This window comes from Castor canadensis, chromosome 2 (assembly GCF_047511655.1).
Source record: "Castor canadensis chromosome 2, mCasCan1.hap1v2, whole genome shotgun sequence".
NCBI lineage: Eukaryota > Metazoa > Chordata > Mammalia > Rodentia > Castoridae > Castor > Castor canadensis.
Window position 1 is genome coordinate 140,168,781 of NC_133387.1, and position 19,746 is coordinate 140,188,526.

At 38.1% G+C, this 19,746-nt stretch overlaps 1 protein-coding gene and 1 pseudogene across 5 annotated transcripts in view; both read left to right on the forward strand.

Moving 5' to 3' along the window:
- Usp8 (ubiquitin specific peptidase 8) overlaps positions 1 to 19,746 on the forward strand; it is a 73,033-nt gene that overhangs the window by 41,735 nt on the left and 11,552 nt on the right. For all 5 annotated transcript variants that reach the window (XM_020185401.2, XM_020185402.2, XM_020185398.2 and 2 more), the window contains 6 exons: positions 11,703 to 11,783; positions 12,234 to 12,496; positions 15,220 to 15,432; positions 16,144 to 16,354; positions 18,148 to 18,384; positions 19,132 to 19,274. In XM_020185401.2, coding sequence (XP_020040990.1) covers positions 11,703 to 11,783; positions 12,234 to 12,496; positions 15,220 to 15,432; positions 16,144 to 16,354; positions 18,148 to 18,384; positions 19,132 to 19,274 — 1,148 coding nt within the window. The remainder of the gene's footprint in view (positions 1 to 11,702; positions 11,784 to 12,233; positions 12,497 to 15,219; positions 15,433 to 16,143; positions 16,355 to 18,147; positions 18,385 to 19,131; positions 19,275 to 19,746) is intronic.
- Positions 108 to 6,663, forward strand: LOC141420807 (small ribosomal subunit protein uS13-like; annotated as a pseudogene).

The following is a 19,746-nucleotide window of genomic DNA, read 5'->3' on the forward strand; positions in this document are numbered from 1 at the left end:
TACATACAATGTTTGGATCATCTCTTCCCCCCTTGCTCCCCCTCCCTCTCCCCCCCACCCCTTCACTTCCAGGCAGAAACTGTTTTGCCCTTATGTCTATTTTGTTGAAGAGAGAATATAAGCAATAATAGGAAGAACCATGGGGTTTTGCTAGTTGAGATAAGGATAGATATACAGGGAGTTGACTTGCATTGCTTTCCTGTACATGTGTGTTACCTTCTAAATTAATTCTTCTCAAACTAACCTTTTCTCTAGTTATTGGTCCCCTTCTCCTATTGGCCTCTGTCGCTTTAAAGTATCTGCATTAGTTTCTCTGTGTTGAGGGCAACAAATGCTATCTAGTTTTTTGGGTGTCTTACCTATCCTCATACCTCCCTTGTGTGCTCTTGCTTTATCATGTGATCAGAGTCCAGTCCCCTTGTTATGTTTGCCCTTGATCTAATGTCTGCATATGAGGGAGAACATACAATTTTTGGTCTTTTGGGCCAGGCTAACCTCACTCAGAATCTTGCTATTATTTCTTGACAGAAATACCAGGAGTCTGATTCAGAAAGTCATTGTCTGTGTCTATGCCTCGAAGTACTTTGTTTTCTGCTACTAGTTTCAGAATTTTATGTCTTACATTAAGGTCTTTGATCCATTTCAAATTGATTTTTATACAGGGTGAGAGATAGGGATCTAGTTTCAGTTATCTAAATGTGGATATCCAGTTTTCCCAAAGGCATTGGCTGAAGAGGCTGTCTTTTCTCCAAGGTACATTTTTAGCATCTTTGTTGAGAATCAGATGGATAGAGCTGCATGGGCTTGTTTCTGGGTCCTCTCTTCTGTTCCATTGGTCCTTATTTACCTACCATCTGTTTTTTTCCCAGAATCTCAATTTCCTTGCTGAATTTCTATCCATATTTCTGACTTTTCCTCTAGGTCTTAAGTTTACTCCCTTACTCCATCTGTTTGTTTGAACCCTCTTTGAGGTTACTGATAATCTTTAAAAATGAACTTTTGAAACACAACAAGTAAACTCATAGGAGCCCTAAATAAATACCAAAGTGAAACAGAGAACACCATAAATAGAGAGATAAATGAATTAAGGATGAAAACTGACAGTGTCAAAGAGGAAGTAACCCATGATATGGAAAACCTCAGGGAAAAAAAAAAATGAAACAAATACAAAACACAATTGAAGGCCACTCCAGCAAACTAGAACAAGCAGAAGACAAAATCTCAGAACTTGAAGATGAAATGGAAATAAAAGGAAAAACTGAAGAACTATTACTTAAACAACTCAAAACCTGTGAAAGGAATATGCAAGAATTCACCAACTCAGTCAGAAGACCAAACCTCAGAATCACGGGTATTGAAGAAGGAGAAGAACTGCAAGCAAAAGGATTTTGTAATATATTCAACAAAATATTAACAGAAAATTTCCCAAATCTAGAGAAAACTATGCCCATTTAGAAACAGGAAGCCTCCAGGACATCAAACAGACTTGACGAAAATAAAGCTACCCCATGACATATTATCATTAAAACAACAAGCACAGACAATAGAGAAAGAATATTGAAGGCTGTAAGAGAGAAGAAACAAATAACATACAAAAGTAAACCCACCAAAATCACAGCAGACTCCTCAATGGAAACCTTAAAAGCAAGAAGAGCATGGAGTGAAGCATTCCGGGCACTGAATGAAAATAATTTCAACCCTAGGATACTCTACCCAGCAAAACTATCATTCAAACTAGATAGAGCAATAAAAGTCTTCCATGATAAGCATAAGCTAAAACAATATATATGCCCACCAAGCCACCACTACAAAAGTGTCTTCAAGGAATCCTACACACAGAAAATGAAAGCATATAAAACCATGAAAGAACAGGCAGCCCAAAACACAGGAGAAGAAAAGGCAAGAAAGTAGACAGTAACATTGATTTAACTGCACACAATCAAATCCTTAAGCAACAAAGACAACTAAATGACAGGGATCATCACATACCTATGAATACTAACACTGAATGTTAACAGACTTAATTCTCCCATCAGAAGACACTGTTTGGCAAACTGGATTAAAAAGGAAGATACAACAATCTGCTGCTTTCAGGAGACCCATCTCATTGACAGAAACAAACACTGGCTTAGGGTGAAAGGCTGGAAGAAGATTTACCAAGCCAGTGGCCCCCCAAAACAGGCAGGAGTAGCAATACTTTTCTCAGACAAAGTAGACTTAAAACCTACATTGATCAAACAAGATAAAGAAGGACACTCCATACTTACAAAAGGGGAAATACACCAAAAGGAAATAACAATTATCAATCTATATGCCCAACATCAGTGCACCCAGTTTCATCAGACATACTCTGAAGAACCTAAAAGCATATATAGACTCCAACACAGTGGTAGTGGGAGACTTTAATACTCCCCTATCACCAGTAGATAGGTCATCAAAACAAAAAAATCAATGAAGAAATTCTAGAACTAAATTACACCATAGATCAAAGGGACCGAGCTGATGTCTACAGAATATTTCACCCAACTTCTGCACAAAATACATTCTTCTCAGCAGTCCATGGAACCTTCTCCAAAATTGATCCTATCTTAGGCACAAAGCAAGCCTCAGCAAATATAAGAAAATAGAAATAATACCATGCATTCAATCTGATGACAACACATTAAAACTAGAACTCAGCAACATAAACAACAGTAAAAAACATGCAAACAATTGGAAGCTGAACAATGTATTGCTTAAATATCAGTGGGTCATTGATGAAATAAAAGAGTAAATTAAAAGATTTCTGGAAGTTAAAGAAAATGAAAACATGACCTACTGGAACCTATGGGACAGAGCAAAGGTATTCTAAAGAGGAAAGTTTATAGCCATGAGTGCATATATTAAAAGGACAGAAGAATCTGAAATCAGTGACGTAATGCTACATCTCAAACTCTTAGAAAAACAAGAACAAGCAAATCCCAAAATAAGCAGAAGGAGAGAAATAATAAAAATAAGGGCCGAAACCAATGAAACAAGCAACAACAAAAGATACAAAGAATCAATAAAACAAAAAGTTGGTTCTTTGAAAATATAAATAAAATTGACAGACCCCTGGCAAACCTGACTAAAAGGAAGAGAGAAAAAACCCAAATTAGTAAAATCAGAAATGCAAAAAGGGTAGATAACAACAAACACCACAGAAATCCAGAAAATCATCAGAGACTACTTTGAGAACTTACATTCTAATAAATTTGAAAATCTTAAAGAAACGGACAAATTTCTAGATACTTACGACCATCCAAAATTGAACCAAGATGACATTAATCACCTGAATAGACCTATAACACAAAATGAAACTGAAGCAGCAATAAAGAGTCTCCCCAAAAAGAAAAGTCCAGGACCTGATGGATTCTCTGCTGAATTCTATCAGACTTTCAAAGAAGACCTAATACCAACCCTCCTTAAACTGTTCCACAAAATTTAAAGAGAAGGAAAACTGCCTAACGCATTTTATCAAGCCAGTATTACACTCATCACAAAACCAGACAAAGATACCTCCCAAAAGGAGACCAATAGGCGAATCTCCTTAATGAATATCGATGCAAAAATCCTCAATAAAATAATGGCAAACCAAATCCAACAACACATGAGAAAACTCATTCACCATGACCAAGTCGGCTTCATCCCAGTGATGCAGGGGTGGTTCAACATATGTAAATCTATAAATGTAATACAGCACATTAATAGAAGCAAAGATATAAACCATTTGATCATCTCAGCAGATGCAGAAAAAACCTTTGACAAGATCTAACACCACTTCATGATAAAAGCTCTAAGAAAACTAGGAATAGAAGGAAAGTACCTCAACATTATAAAGGCTATATATGACAAACCTACAGCCAACATCATACTTAATGGTGAAAACCTGAAACCATTTCCCCTAAAATCAGGAACGAGACAAGGGTGCCCACTATCCCCACTCCTATTCAACATAGTACTGGACTTCCTGACCAGAACAATTAGGCAAGAAGGAGGAATAAAAGGAATACAAATAGGTAAAGAAACTGTCAAAATATCCCTATTTGCAGGTGATATGATCCTATACCTTAAAGACCCAAAATACTCTACCCAATCACTCCTAGACACCATAAACAGCTTCAACAAGGTGGCAGGATACAAAAATCAACTTATAAAAATCATTAGCCTTTCTGTACACCAACAGTGAACAAACTGAGAAAGAATATATGGAAACAATTCCATTTACAATAGCCTCAAAAAAAATTAAATACCTAGGCGTAAACTTAACAAGGATGTGAATGCCCTCTACAAGGAGAATTAGAAACCCCTGATGAAAGAGATCAAGGAAGACTACAGAAGGTGAAGAGTTCTCCTGTGCTCATAGATTGGTAGAATCAACATAGTAAAAATGGCTGTACTACCAAAAGCAATCTGCATGTTTAATGCAATTCCCATCAAAATCCCAATGACATTCATCACAGAGATTGAAAAATCTACCCTAAAATTCATTCGGAATCACAAGAGACCGCGAATAGCCAAGGCAATACTCAGCAAAAAGAGCAATGCTGGAGGTATCACAATACCCAACTTCAAACTATATTACAAAGCAATAGTAATAAAAACAGCATGGTACTGGCACAAAAACAGACATGAAGACCAGTGGAACAGAATAGAGGACCCAGATATGAATCCACACAACTATGCCCAACTTATTTTTGACAAAGGCGCTAAAAATACATGATGGAAAGAAGATAGCCTCTTCAACAAATGTTGGGAAAAGTGGTTATCTGTCTGCAAAAAACTGAAACTAGACCCATATTCATCACCCTGTACTAGTATCTACTCAAAATGGATCAAGGACCTTAATCTCAGACCTGAAACTAAAGTTGGCACAGGAAACAGTAGGAAACATTTGGAAGTAATAGGTATAGGCAAGGACTTCCTCAGTAGAACCCCAGCAACTCAGCAACTAAGTGATAGCATAGATAAATGGGACTTCATAAAACTAAAAAGCTTCTGCTCAACAAAAGAAATGGTCTCTAAACTGAAGAGACCACCCACAGAGTGGGAGAAAATATTTGCCATCTACACATCAAACAAAGGTCTGATAACCAGAATATACAGAGAACTTAAGAAACTAAACTCATTCTTCCACTGGAGGCCTACACGCCACTGTTACCCCGCCATTACCACCGCCATGTCTCTAGTGATCCCTGAGAAGTTCTAGCACATTTTGCGAGTACTCAACACCAACATTGATGGGCGATGGAAAACAGCCTTTGCCATCACTGCCATTCAGGGTGTGGGGTGAAGATTTGCTCATGTGGTGTTGAGGAAAACAGACATTGACCTCACCAAGAGGGCTGGAGAACTCACTGAGGATGAGGTGGAACGTGTGATCACCATTATGCAGAATCCACGCCAGTACAAGATCCCAGATTGGTTCTTGAACAGACAAGAGGATGTAAAGGATGGAAAATACAGCCAGGTTCTGGCCAATGGTCTGGACACCAAACTCCGTGAAGATCTGGAGCGACTGAAGGAGATTAGGGCCCATAGAGGCCTGCGCCACTTCTGGGCATTCGGGTCAGAGGCTAACACACCAAGACCACTGGCTGTCACAGTCGCACTGTGGGGGTGTCCAAGAAGAAATAAGTCTGGGCCTTTCTGTTAATAAATAGTTTATATGGGAAAAAAAAACAACCTAAACTCCCAAAATCAATGAACCAATAAAGAAATGGGCAACTGAACTAAACAGAACTTTCTCAAAAGAAGAAATTCAAATGGCCAAAAAACACATGAAAAAATGCTCACCATCTCTAGCCATAAAGGAAATGCAAATCAAAACCACACTATGATTCTACTTCACTTCTGTTAGAAAAGTTACCATCAAAAACACCACCAACAACAAATGTTGGCGAGTATGTGGGGGGAAAGGAACCCTCATACACTGCTGGTGGAAATATAAGCTAGTCAACCACTTTGGAAAACATTATGGAGGCTTCTTAACAAACTAAACACAGATCTGCCATATGATCCAGCAATCCCACTCCTGGAGATACACCCAAAGGAATGCGACACAGGTTACTCCAGAGGCACCTGCACACCCATGTTTATTGCAGCACTATTCACAATAGCCAAGTTATGGAAACAGTCAAGATGCCCCACCACTGACGAATGGATTAAGAAAATGTGGTATCTATACACAATGGAATTTTATGCAGCCATGAAGAAGAATGAAATCTTATCATTCGCAAGTAAATAGGTGGAACTAGAGAACATCATTCTGAGCAGGTTAGCCAGGCTCAGAAGACCAAAAATCATATGTTCTCCCTCATATGCGGACTTTAGATCTAGGGCAAATGCAGCAGTGTGATTGGACTTGGGTCACATGATAAGGGGAGAGCACATACAGGAGGTATGGGGATAGCTAAGAAACCCAAAACATGAAAGTATTTGATGTCCCCACTGCAGAGGAACTAATACAGAAACCTTAAAGCAACAGAGGTCGATACGGGAAGGGGATCAGGAACTAGTGAAAAGGACAGTTAGAGGCGAATCAGCTTGCGTTGTAACACATTTGTACATGGAAGCAATGCTAGCAATCTGTCAGTATAGCTATCCTTATCTCAACTAGCAAATAGCGCTTTATCTTCCTTATTGCTATGTTTTCTCTTCAACAAAATTAGAGATAAGGGCAGAACAGATTCTGCCTGGAAGCAAGAAGGGGGCGGGGGGGGGGGTGAGGGAGGAGGCAGGGGATGGGGGGAGAAATTTCCCAAACAGTGTATGCACATGTGAATAAAGGAATAAAAAAAAAATACACTTTTGATGTTGAGTGTGGTAGCACACAACTACAGTCCCAACTACTCAGGAGGTAGAGATTGGACCAGGGTTTGAGGCCAGCCTGGGCAAAAGTTAGCTAGACTGTATCTGAGAAACAAACCAGGTGTGGTGGTACTCGTGCCTATAATCCCCGCTACTTGGCAGGGGGAGGTAGAAGGCTTACATTCTGAGGCCAGCTAAGGCAAAAGCATAGGACCCTGTCTGAAAAATAAAACTAAAAACAACAAAACCCAAATTAGACCTTTAAATTCCATGTCTGGCATTTCTGCTTTCAGTTCTTTAGATTTCATTATTGAAGAGTTATGTGGAATCATAGTCTTGCTGTTTCATATTTCTTGTGTTTCTTTGTGGTGATAAGGACATCTGTGGAGACAAGATAACTCTTCCAGCTTTATTTGGGGGACTTCTTAGTGACCGGTCTTCTACTCAGCACCAGTCAGAGAAGAGGGGGAAAAAATAGCTAAAACAGTAACACTGTTCACGGTGGTTCCATAAGCAGTCTGAGGGCCATGATGGTCATGGGTCTGTTGTCAGTGTTAGGGCTGCATTCACTTTAGAAACTACCCTTCTTCGTGTACCCAGAGCCACAGTAGACCCAAGCGGTTTTGCATCCTGCAGGCCAGGCACCTTCCCACTTGCGCCAGACCCCTTGGCAAACACCCAAGCCTAAGGGTGTCTCCTGAGTGAATAGGAAAGGAGGAGAAAGCAGACAGGACTGAGATCTGTGCTGGAAGGAGACAATGGAGGGAACCCATTACTCTGTGTGATGGTCTTGGAACTTTCAGGCCCTGCCCAGTGGTAAATTGCTCTCTGGGAGGGAGGAAGCTGGGAAAACAGAGCAATCCACTGGGCCTGGTTTCAGAGCTCTCAGTCCAGCCTGGCAGCAAACCACACTCAGCAGGGAGGCAGCTCCAGAGGCTGAGTAGCCTGCTGGCTGTGGGCTTGGACTTGTGGCAGGACCGTGATCACTAAGCCCTTCACAGTCTAATCTCCGCACTGTCAAACCTGAAGAGTCCATGTCTGAACCCTCACTCTCCTCATGACTGCGCCTTGCGGCTGTGTCCCTTTAAGACACTGTAGGACCATCCCAAAGTCCCTGGCTTTCCTACTTGAAGTGTTCCTTGTTTCCAAGTCTCCAGAATAGCACTGTTTCAAGCAGTAGGCCCTCTCTCAAGTTGTTGCCTGGCTGCAGGTTTCTGAGGTATGGGGAAAAACACAATGGATTTCTTCTCTAATGCTGGCCTGCCACTCAGGAGTCACTGTCACACAAAGTCCCTACAGTGGATTTATGACTTATCTTGCCACTAGTCTGTTGTCACTAGGGCTACCTGGCTTACCTTGTGGGTTACCCCACACCCCAAAGCCAGGTTTGGAGCTACATCCTGTTTCCTACTTTTGTCTGCATTGCCTTTCTGTTTCTCTGTGCCCTTCTAGCTGTCCTATTGCCTTTCATGATTCTTGATGAACATCCTCTCTGGGATATAGTCTGTCATTTGTTACCCTGATTCTTCTCATTATGGAGTCATACAAGGTGGCTTCTATTCTGCCAGCTTACCCCAGAAGTCATGTCTTTCCCTTTTGAACGCCAAGTAAGTTTTCTATAATAGCAGGAACAATTATAGCCCCTTTTTACATATATGTAAATGGAAAAGCATTTTTTGGTAGAATGAAAATGACTTCTGGTGGAAAGCAAAATTCCATCTTTGTAGAATGTCAGTTTTTATACTTCTCAAGCAGTAGCTCAGGCATGTTGCCAAAATTAACAACTCATATTAATGCTGCACTTACTCAGGGAATACTTATCTGGTACCTTCTGTTGTGAAACACAACAGCTCCTGCTAGCCAGGTGTAGTGATGCATGCCTGCAGTCCAACTTGGGCAACATAGCAACAAAACAAAATAGCTCCTATTCAAAAATTATCCAAACTCCCAAAATTGGAGAAATGAAGCCTATGTATTAAAACTAACGTTACAGGAGAGTCAAGCACTTGTGAGTTCTTAAGTTCAGTTTAGACTGACTCACAAATTACTTACTGTATGCCACATTTTTTCCCAACATGTTCTTATTTATAATGGTAACCCAATAAGGTTTTCAATTTACAAGTGAAGCTGAAGGTTAGAGGTTAAGTATTTGCCTAAAACTACTTACATCCTGAGGTTCCAAAGCCATTTTCTCTTCATTTTTGTTTTGCTAGAAAGCAGATAGTCTTTAGAACTTTAGCGAGAAATGACCCAAACATTGTATGCACATATGAATAAAAGAAGCAAAAAAAAGAACTTTAGCATTCGGATTTGTGGGATTTAATGTAGGTGCTACAAATATCTCTACAAACCTAAATAGCCTTCAGATCATGACATAGTTTTTGACTTTCCCTGTAACACGTTGAAAAAAGTTAAGATTCCGTTACTTCTATGCTTTTAAAATAGAAGCAATATGTAATTTATTCTAGGATAACTTATGTTGAAATTATCACTACTCTTACGTTTCACTAGTTATTTAAAAAATAAGATAAAATGTGACCAAATTCTTTTAAAGAAGCTGTGTTACAAGAAGATATAAAACATTTTGCAATTTGAATGTGGTCTGTCTAAAGAATCTCCTCTGTCTCTACCCATCTGCCTTCTCATGGATGCTTACTGTCTATTTCATCTGGCTTTTTTCACCTGGCATAATTTTTTTTGAGTTGAATCCATGTTGTAGCATGCATTGGCAGTTTGTTCCTTTATATTGCTAACTAATGCAGTGTGCACACATACTTCATTTATTAATTCTTCAGTTGATAATTAGATTGTTTCTACTTTGGGGTTACTTTGAATAATGCTACTGTGAACATTTATATATAATTCTTTGTATGAAAATGTTTAAATTTATTTTAAATAGCTACTTAGAGGAATTCTCCTGCTGTGTTTTGTCTTGAAGAAACTTAAAAACTTGTCAAAATGTTTTCCAAATGGCTACCCCATTTTACATTCCCACTAGGAGCACATGAGGGTTTCCAGTTCTCTACATCCTGGTCAGTGCTTTCTCATTGTAAACATTCTGATGAGTATGAAGCTGTGCCTTCTGGCTCTTTAGTCTGCATTTCCCTAGTGATGTTGAACGTTCTCTATGAGTGCAAGTTTTATGTTTCATTTATTTATTTATTTGGTAAAATGTGTATTTAATTGTTTTGGCAGTTTTTAAGTTGGATTTTTGCCAGATTTTATGGATTTTTATATGAGTTTATGATATTCTGTAAACAAATCTCTTATGAGAAATAGGATTTGCGAAAATTTCTCCTACTCTTCATTTTCTTAATGGTGTCTTTGAAAATAACAAAACTTTTAGTGGATAATTCCAATTTGTCAATTTTTTCTTATGTGATTCATGCTGTTGGTACTGTATCTAAGGAACTTTTTGTCTAAAAGTCATAATGAAGAGTTTCTCTTAATTTTTCTTTATGTTTTATAGTGTTCTTACAGTTAGTTATTTGTGCATTTTGAGATAATTTTTGTATGTAATGTAGTTCCCCTTTATCCCTTTCTCTTTCCTTGGTTTCAGTTACAGTCAACCTTAGAGAGTATTAAGTGGAAAATTACAGAAATAAACGATCACCCCAGAACTGCCAAAAGAAGAGAAATAGTTAGAGTATATTATTATAAATCTATATTGTTGTTAAATCTGACTGTGCCTGCTTTATAAATAAACTATCATAAGTACGTATGAGTAGGAAAATATAGGTGTCAGTGCTATCTGGGGTTTTAGGTGCTGTTGTAGTGTGAGATAAAGATCTAAATTCATCTTTTGCAATACTCAATCACCTCATTTTCTTTTGACAGAATTTTTTCCCCCATAATCATTCTGTTATGTGTTTATGTTCAACTGAATTATATTTAAGACAAGAAGATGAAGATAGAACTTGGGTGCCTCTTTTATCAGGACTTTTTCTCTATTAACAGTTTTTCACTGAAGACCTTTAAAGTATATGTTATCTGATAAATAGAGATTGATGTCTCAATATATTGATCTGTATTTGCTTATGTAATACTTTAATATTTTGTAGAATGAATAAATATAGAATGTATGTTAGGAGAGCATGATGACTTAAAGTTGAACATGAGATGTAATTTTGTAGACTTCCATGTTTGTTTGGATTCAATGGTCCTCTTCCTCATGAGTCACCATAGAAGGCCATCCGCCTCCACCCTGCCACTTGCCATTGTTCTAAACTTGAGTACATGGGATTGTCAACCATTCAAACTCAAACTCCAAAAGTAAAAATGATTTTATTTAGGGTCTTAGGGAATTACAATGCAGGAAAGACAGATTCAGATGCCTCTATAGTTAGTGTTTTGAAGAAGGCAAGGAAGGTGGGAGCTTATGGAAAACTTCTGTTGGAATTGAGTCCAGGTACTATGTATTGTGTTAGGGACCATGGGACCAACAGAAGATAAAGTCTGTGTATACTTGCTAAAAATGTCTGTAAAACAAGAGTCTGGTAACCTCTTGAGTTCATCATGGGTCTCTGGGTACAGTGTAAGTAATTATCCATTCTATGTGTCTGCAGTCAGAAGGCGACCAGAATTGATGCTCCTAGGCAGCAGCTGGAGTTCCATGTCCTGCTTCTAATGGCCTCTGAGTGCACTCCATTTTGCCAACCTCTTTCAGTGTTTTCATGTTTTTCCTTTACTTTTCATACTTCTCTTCCCATTGATATCAAAATAGTTAGACCTAGAGAAAAACAGAGTTTTCTTCATCTTAGAACCTGTTTTTAAAAAAAAATATGAAGGACAGCCAGTACAAGGTTTTTTGATTCTCTGATACAGGTACTCTTAAGTTTTCATATGGCAAAAAATTTTTTTCTTTTTCAAACTAGGCTCAACGAGAACCTTTGACAAGAGCACGAAGTGAAGAAATGGGGAGGATTGTACCAGGACTGCCATTAGGCTGGGCCAAGGTACAGGTCAAAATTAGAGAGTGAAAGAAAATTACTGTGTTCCTTAAAAAAAATACTTATTTTGATTATTCTACATCTTCTCTAGTGCTGCTGTTTCATTATAGGTCTGTCCTCTAATTACTACAGGGTTAAAATTCTCACTCCCCAACCTAGGTTATGCTGGGCATTCTGGCAGTGTCACTTAGAAATATTACTTTGGAAATTTAATTAAAGAAGTGACTGTCATCATTTCACCATTTTATTCAATTTATTTTTGCCTCAGTGTGTCACTCACTGGTAAAGTGCATGATTAGCATGTTCAAAGGCCCTAGACTCAATCCCTAGGACCAAAAAAAAATTTACTCCAAAAACAAATTTAGCAGTAGAATACTTTCCAATAATTTTTGTTTGTTTGTTTATATAATGGTCATTTTTGGGCTTTGACTTCTTTCTTCTTCTTTTTCATCTAAGTTTCTTGATCCAATCACTGGAACTTTTCGTTATTATCATTCACCTACCAACACTGTTCATATGTATCCACCGGAAATGGCTCCTTCGTCCGCACCTCCTTCCACCCCTCCGACTCATAAAGCCAAGCCCCAGATTTCTGCTGAGCGAGACCGGGAGCCATCCAAACTGAAGCGCTCCTACTCCTCCCCAGATATCACCCAGGCCATTCAGGAGGAAGAGAAGAGGAAGCCAGCACTAATTCCAGCAGTTAATCGGGAAAACAAGTAAGTTTATGTAAACTCCTACAAATAGAATAATGTGCTATCTTTTAAGACCTGTAGTCTGAATATACCACCATATTAAAGTCAGTTCTGGGCTTCTATGGCTCATGCCTGTAATACTAACTACTTTGAAGTCTGAGATTGGAAGGATCTCTGTTCGAGGCCAACACAGGCAAGTAGTTTTTTGTTTTTTTTCTTGTGCCCCCAGGCAAGTAGTTCTTGAGACCCCTCCATCTCCAAAATAACCAGAGCAAAATGAACTAGAGTTGTGGTGCAAGTGGTAGAACACCTGCTTTACAAATGTGAAATCCTGAGTTTGAACCCTAGTCCCACCATTAAAAATAACATTAAGAGAGTTAGAAATTTCTATGGATATCTATACCAGCCATATTATTTACCATGGAGAAAAATAGAAATAAGAAAATATCTTTGGTTTTTTCCTGAAATGCTAACTTAATATATTAGAGGATTATCCCAAGGTGTTTTGGTTTTGGTTTTTGAGACAGGATCTCATAGCCCAAGGTGGTCTTGAACTCATAATCCTCCTGCCTTCACCTCTCAAGTGATGGGATTACAGATGCTTGCCACGACGTCTGGCTCTATCCTAATTAATTATATCCACAAGTTTTTCATAGACTTCCCTTAGATCCCTTTGAGGACCATAATTTATAGAAGTTCCTATCTTTTTTTTCCCCTCAGCCAATTATGTGAGAGCAAATTTTTCTTGCATTGAAATAAGCACTACAGTGTATCTTCCTCTATGCCTTGTATTTCTGCTATTTTGTTCACAGGTAATGATCAGCAGGTTCATTTAAGTTTTCCAAAGTAGTATCTCATTTTGAGTATTTCTGGCTTTTGAAGTCCACCTACCACTTGTGATTTTCACATTTTTGGAAGGAAGAGGGAAATAAAAATACAGTGGACTTTCATATTCTCAGGTCCTGCATCTAGGACCTCAACCAACCATGGATCAAAAATATTTGGGAAAAAAATGTATTCATACTGAACATGTACAGACCTTTTGTCAGTATTAAAACAATATAACAACTATTTGCATATCATTTACATTGTATGATAACAGGTACTTAGTTGCAAGAGTTAATTAAATTCTTTCTTGCCTTTTCACCTTTCTTTGGAGTAGCTGGGCCTGATAAGGTGAACCCTCCAGAATCATGCCTAGGTAGAACTCCTGTTCTAGCCTTAGGTATTATAATTTAGAGGTGATTTAAAGTGGACAGGAGGATGTGCACTGGCTATATGGAAAGATGCCATTTTATATAAAGACTTGAGTATCCTTGAATATTGGTGTATCTGCAGTCTTAGATATTGAGAGTCAAATATATATATGTATATATACATATGTGTGTGTGTGTGTGTGTGTATATATATATATATATATATATATATATATACATATATATATGGTTTGTTTTTCCATTTACTACATACACTTTTGTTCATTACTAAGGAATTTTAATTAGCCTCGTCTTTTTGGACACAAAAAGTAACATATCCCAAGGAAGTAGTTGATATTTTTTTTCTTCCTGAGAACTTGCCTTGTCAAATACAGCTTTTTAAAATTCTGTTAGATACATAGCTGCAGATGTTAGAGGTTAATTCATTACAGTCACTGGTGAACTTAATTCCCTCTTGAATCATCATTCTCATTAAAGTTTATTAATTTGGCAGGGCTTTTATTGTGAAACTGGGGTTTGAACTTAGCTTCATGCTTGCAAAGCAAGTGCTCTGCTGCTTGAGCCACACTTTCAGTCCATTTTTGCTCTGTTTATTTTGGAGATGGAGTCTCACAAACTATTTGCCTGGGCTCGCCTCAGACCTCCCAATCAGCTAAGAGTACATGCATGAGCCACCAGCGTCTGACATTAACAGTGTTTTAGAGACTGTCTCACGTTTTTAAATATGTTTTCAAAAGAGAAAGAGCATGTATGTGTGCACCTGAGCACATGTAAAGAAAAGTAACTCAATCATAGTTTGCTCTGTGGTTGACATTCCCCTTAGGAGTAGAAGGATGCTAGGGACCGACAAGAAAAGAAAAAGATGTATCAGTTAAGAATTTCCTTAATGCTACAGTAGTTTGGTAGTTCCACATATAAATCACATACACTAAATAACAAAACTATAGGAGGTTTCTCTAATCCAGTCTGGTTCAGGAGATCCTTCTGTGTTTATGGAAATGTTCTCTCTTATAAGTGCTGTCCAACATGGTTTGTAGTTATTTTGAAATGTGGTCATTGCAATTGAGGAACTGAATTTTGATTTTTAATTCACTTAAATTTGACCAGCACACCTATGTCTTAGTGAGCACAGGTAATTATACCCAAATAATCTCTGCCTTCTTTGATATCTGCTCCACAGTAATACCTGTTTTTGATTCTTTGATTTTTTGGCTGAGTTCAAGTCTGGGGTCATTTATAGAAGTTGGAAAGTGCCTTCTTTCCCTTGAGCTCCTCGTTTGTGAGAAGCTACAGCTTCTGTCTCAGATTGTTTCCAGAACCAGGGCCCTACATAGGAAGATAAAGGTCATAGGAGCACCCAGTGCTAACTAATTTGCTGCATGTCCTGTAAGACCCAGCACCTTTTCAATATTTTATCCGTGCACAAGATTCCTGTGGTGGAGATGCTAGAGTTTGCTGCCATTTGTAGTGTAAGCCTCAGTTTCAGGTACTCTGCATTCTAAGACCTCTTGCATCTTCTCTCTTCCTTAGGCCAACATGCTACCCCAAAGCTGAGATCTCCAGACTTTCTGCTTCACAGATTCGGAACCTCAATCCTGTTTTTGGAGGATCTGGACCAGCTCTTACTGGTCTTCGTAATTTAGGAAATACTTGTTACATGAACTCAATTCTACAATGCCTATGTAATGCTCCACATTTGGCTGATTACTTCAATAGGAACTGTTACCAGGATGATATAAACAGGTAATAGAGGTCTTTTGCAATACACTGTTAAAAGGATAATCTAACCCTACATACTATCTTAGTCCATTTTGTGCTGCTATAACATAGTACCTGAGACTGGTTAATTTATAAAGAGCAGAAATTTATTTTATCATAGTTATGGAGACAGGAGTCCAAGATGAAGTTGACAACATGTGGTCCTGACCTCTCCATTGCATCTTCATGTAGCAGAAGGTGAAGGGCAAGAGAGGATAAACTCCATCATGCCCTTTTCTAATGGAATCTAATTCCATTCATGAGATCAGAGCCCTCATGACTTAAATTACATCTTAAAGCAACACAAACCAAAGTTTGGAGGGGACACATTCAAATCATAACACTTGCTGCTCCACTCCAGAAAAGTAAAATTAGGAAGGGGGACTTCTACTCATAAAAATATAATATTGAGAAAAGTCAACTCTGATAGTAAAGGACAGACAGGAGGAGGGTAGTGCAAGAAGGCAGAACCTGGGCTGGTGGAGTGGCTTAAGTGGTAAAGCACCTACAGCCAAAAAAATAAAGCAGCACAATGGAGAACTGTAAGCAAAGTAAGGTTCAGATGAGTATTTAATAATAAACCTGCAAGTAAATAAGAATCTTAGTAAGGGCTATAGTATGTGAATAATGCTGACATCAGGAACCCTCTGTACCTTTGAAGTATTTTTTTCTTTATTTGTAACTTCATTTGCACAGGTCAAATTTGCTGGGGCATAAAGGTGAAGTGGCAGAAGAATTCGGTATAATCATGAAAGCTCTATGGACAGGACAGTACAGGTACATCAGTCCAAAAGACTTTAAAGTCACCATTGGAAAGATTAATGACCAGTTTGCAGGATACAGCCAGCAAGATTCACAAGAATTGCTTCTGTTCCTCATGGATGGTCTCCATGAAGATCTAAATAAAGTAAGCGATTTTTTTTTTTTTTAAGTCACAAAAAAAGTTAGGGTTGCTTGGTAGCACTGGTATCACTTTTATAGCAATTTAAAATTCTCCTTGGTGATTGTTCAGTGGTAGTTTATTCAAATATAGTGACTGTGGATCAAGGCATGGAATTATAATAAAAGTATAGGGTGAGTACCCCTTATCTGAATGCTTGTGGACCAGAAGTGTGGGTTTCAGATTTTGAAGGGGATTGTGTTTCACATATATCTTATCCATAGAGTCTCAAGTTAATTTTGAGTAATTTTAAAGAATTTTTATTTTATTTCATGATGTGCCATTTTCCACTTGTGGTGTCACATCAGTACTCAAAAAGTTCTGATTTTGATTTTCAGATTAAAGATATTCAACCTTACTGAAAAGAAGCATACGCAGTTACTTACTTAAGCATTAATAGATACTGCTGAGTGATCTGCATGTGTTCAGATACTTATGACCCACATATGTATGAAAGTAAAATCATGACCATGACTTTTTAAAATTCTTTTTTTTTTGGTGGGACAGGGGTTTGAATTCAGGGCTTTGAGTTTACAAAGCAGACATGCTACCACTTGAGCCACACCTGCAGTCCATTTTGCTCTGGTTATTTTGGAGATGGGTCTCCTGAACTGTTTTTCTGGGCTGGCCTTGGAACTATGATCTAACAAATTTTTCAGCCTCCTGGGTAGCTAGGGTTGCAGGTGCAGGCCACCAGCACCCAACTATCACATGATTTTGTTAAAAAATTGGCTATAGATAGTCTGAACATATTTATTGTGTGTCTGTATTACTGGACTATGCTGTTGGTGTACTTATTTTCTAAAATAAGAATTGCTGATTCACATAGTTTTTAACTGAAGCACATCTGTCTCTATTTGTAGAAATAGCTTCTTTTCAGCACTTTTTTCAGCTATCTTTGGGATCACCATTCTTACCACTGAACACACACACACACACACACACACACACACACACACAGACATACATAAATTTATTTTTAAAATTTTACTATTTGTGAAAAAAACTACAAGGCAGAATTCATAAGTAAACATTTCTATTTAAAGCTGGAAAATGATTGTAGCTTCTAATAATACAGTCATGCACATGCCAGTAACACACATACATATACATTCAAAAATGCAAACTGCACGTAGTGGCGTACACCTGTAATCCTAGCACTTGGGAGGCTGAAGCTGCAGGATCACCAGTTAGAGGCTGCATAGCGAGACCCTGTCTCAAAAAAAAGGTATAGTGTATATACCTCCATTCATAAGCCCGAAACAATGACATCTTTCCAGCATCACTAATTCCTAGCTGTTTTCAAAACCAGATTTTTCAGTTTCTTTGATTTTGTTTTGGGATTGAACTCAGGGCCTTGCACTTGCAAGACAAATGCTTTACAACTTGAGCCACACCTCAGTCCTTTTTAGTTTGTTTTCCAGATAGGGTCTCTCACTTTTGCCCAGGCCAGCCTGAGACCACAATTCTTCTACCTCCACCTCCTGCATAGCTGGGATTACAGGTGTGAGCCACCATGCCCACCCTGACTTTGCAGCTTTTTAGATAAAAATATATTAAATTTAATAAGATACATCCTTTTGATAAAGTAGGTGTTTTGGTTTTGTCTAGAACTATTTGTGTATAGTGCTTTAATGAAGTCAGAACTCCAAGTGTTTTTAAATCTGCAAAGTGTTTGTATTTAATTTTATTATTTTAGTTAAATGCTTAAATGTCATCTTTTAGGTATTAATATAGAATTTAAATAATCTTATTTCCAGGCTGATAATCGGAAGAGACACAAAGAAGAAAACAATGATCATCTTGATGACTTTAAAGCTGCAGAACACGCGTGGCAGAAACATAAGCAGCTCAACGAGTCCATTATTGTTGCACTGTTTCAGGGTCAGTTCAAATCCACAGTGCAGTGCCTCACCTGCCACAAAAAGTCTAGGACATTTGAGGCCTTTATGTATCTGTCTCTACCCCTAGCATCCACAAGTAAATGTACATTACAGGTAAGTTTAAGATGTAGAAAATAATACTATTTATATGCATTTAGAAATGTGCTTTATGCAGTTTATTTCTGATCACTACTCATAAACATTTTATGGAAAGAGTTAGAAGTTTTGTTTTGTTTTTTGGCAGTGCTGGGCATTGAACCCTGCTTTGTACATTCTAATAAGCAAGTGCTCTGTGACTGACAAGCATCCTCAGCCCTTGGTATTTTTGAGACAGGGTCTCACTATGTAACTCCTGCCTCTCAAATGCTGGGATTATAGGTGTGCACCATGCCAAGCTACCAGTTTTCCTGTTTTAAAGGTATATTCCTATCCAGCCTGGTAAATCAGGGCTATTGTCGTTTGTCTGTTTTGGAGGTACAGGGCCTCACACTTGCTAGGCAGGCACTCTTCACTTGAGCCGCTCTGCCAACCCAAAAGGTTCATTTGGAAAGTTGGATGTTGGCTTTTTTTGCTTTCCCTAGAGATAACATATAAATGTGTTAGTAGCTTCCTGCAGCAAGGTAACGTGCCTACCTATTTGTTCTCATGACTCACCATACTTTTCCCCTCTCCCGTAGGTCATCCTCCCCATACTGTGCTGTGAATCCTGTTCATTGAGCCACATGCCTTGCTAGATCACAAACTTGTGTTCCAGGTTACTGACGTATGCCTGGTGCCTACAGAGTTACTTCTGATTGAGGAGGTGCTCTGATACTATGGAGAAATGAATTGCTGAGTGTTTGCTACTTATTTTTCTTCCAGGATTGCCTTAGATTATTTTCCAAAGAAGAAAAACTCACAGATAACAACAGGTTTTACTGCAGTCATTGCAGAGCTCGACGGGATTCTCTAAAAAAAATAGAAATCTGGAAGTTGCCACCTGTGCTTTTAGTGCATCTGAAACGGTAAAGCAGAAATTTTTTTCTACCTGTTCAGTAAAGTTTAGATGGAGGAATTCTTAGTCCTGTGTAGTCTATACTTACTGTGCTGCCTGCTAGGGTAGCAGAACAAAGGAAGGCCATCTGATGAGGAAATAAGGCAGAAATATACCAGAATAACAATACCTCTATTTCACTTAATTCCATGTGACTTGGGTTCTAAAAAAAAAAAAACTAAATTATTTCAGATATTAAAAACTCAATTACATCAAGTGAAAATATCTAAAATAAATATCATATGATATTATAACAGACCACAATTGTGTGTTAAAAATGAAATACATGATTTGTAAGTGTAATTTTAAAGATAAAATGTTGATGATCCCATTACTAAGTGCAAATAGTTTTATCCAGATTTTTCTAACCAATGAAAAAGATGTGTTCCTATATAGATAGTAGAAGGATGATGGTGAAAGTTTTAAAACACATACCAAGTCTT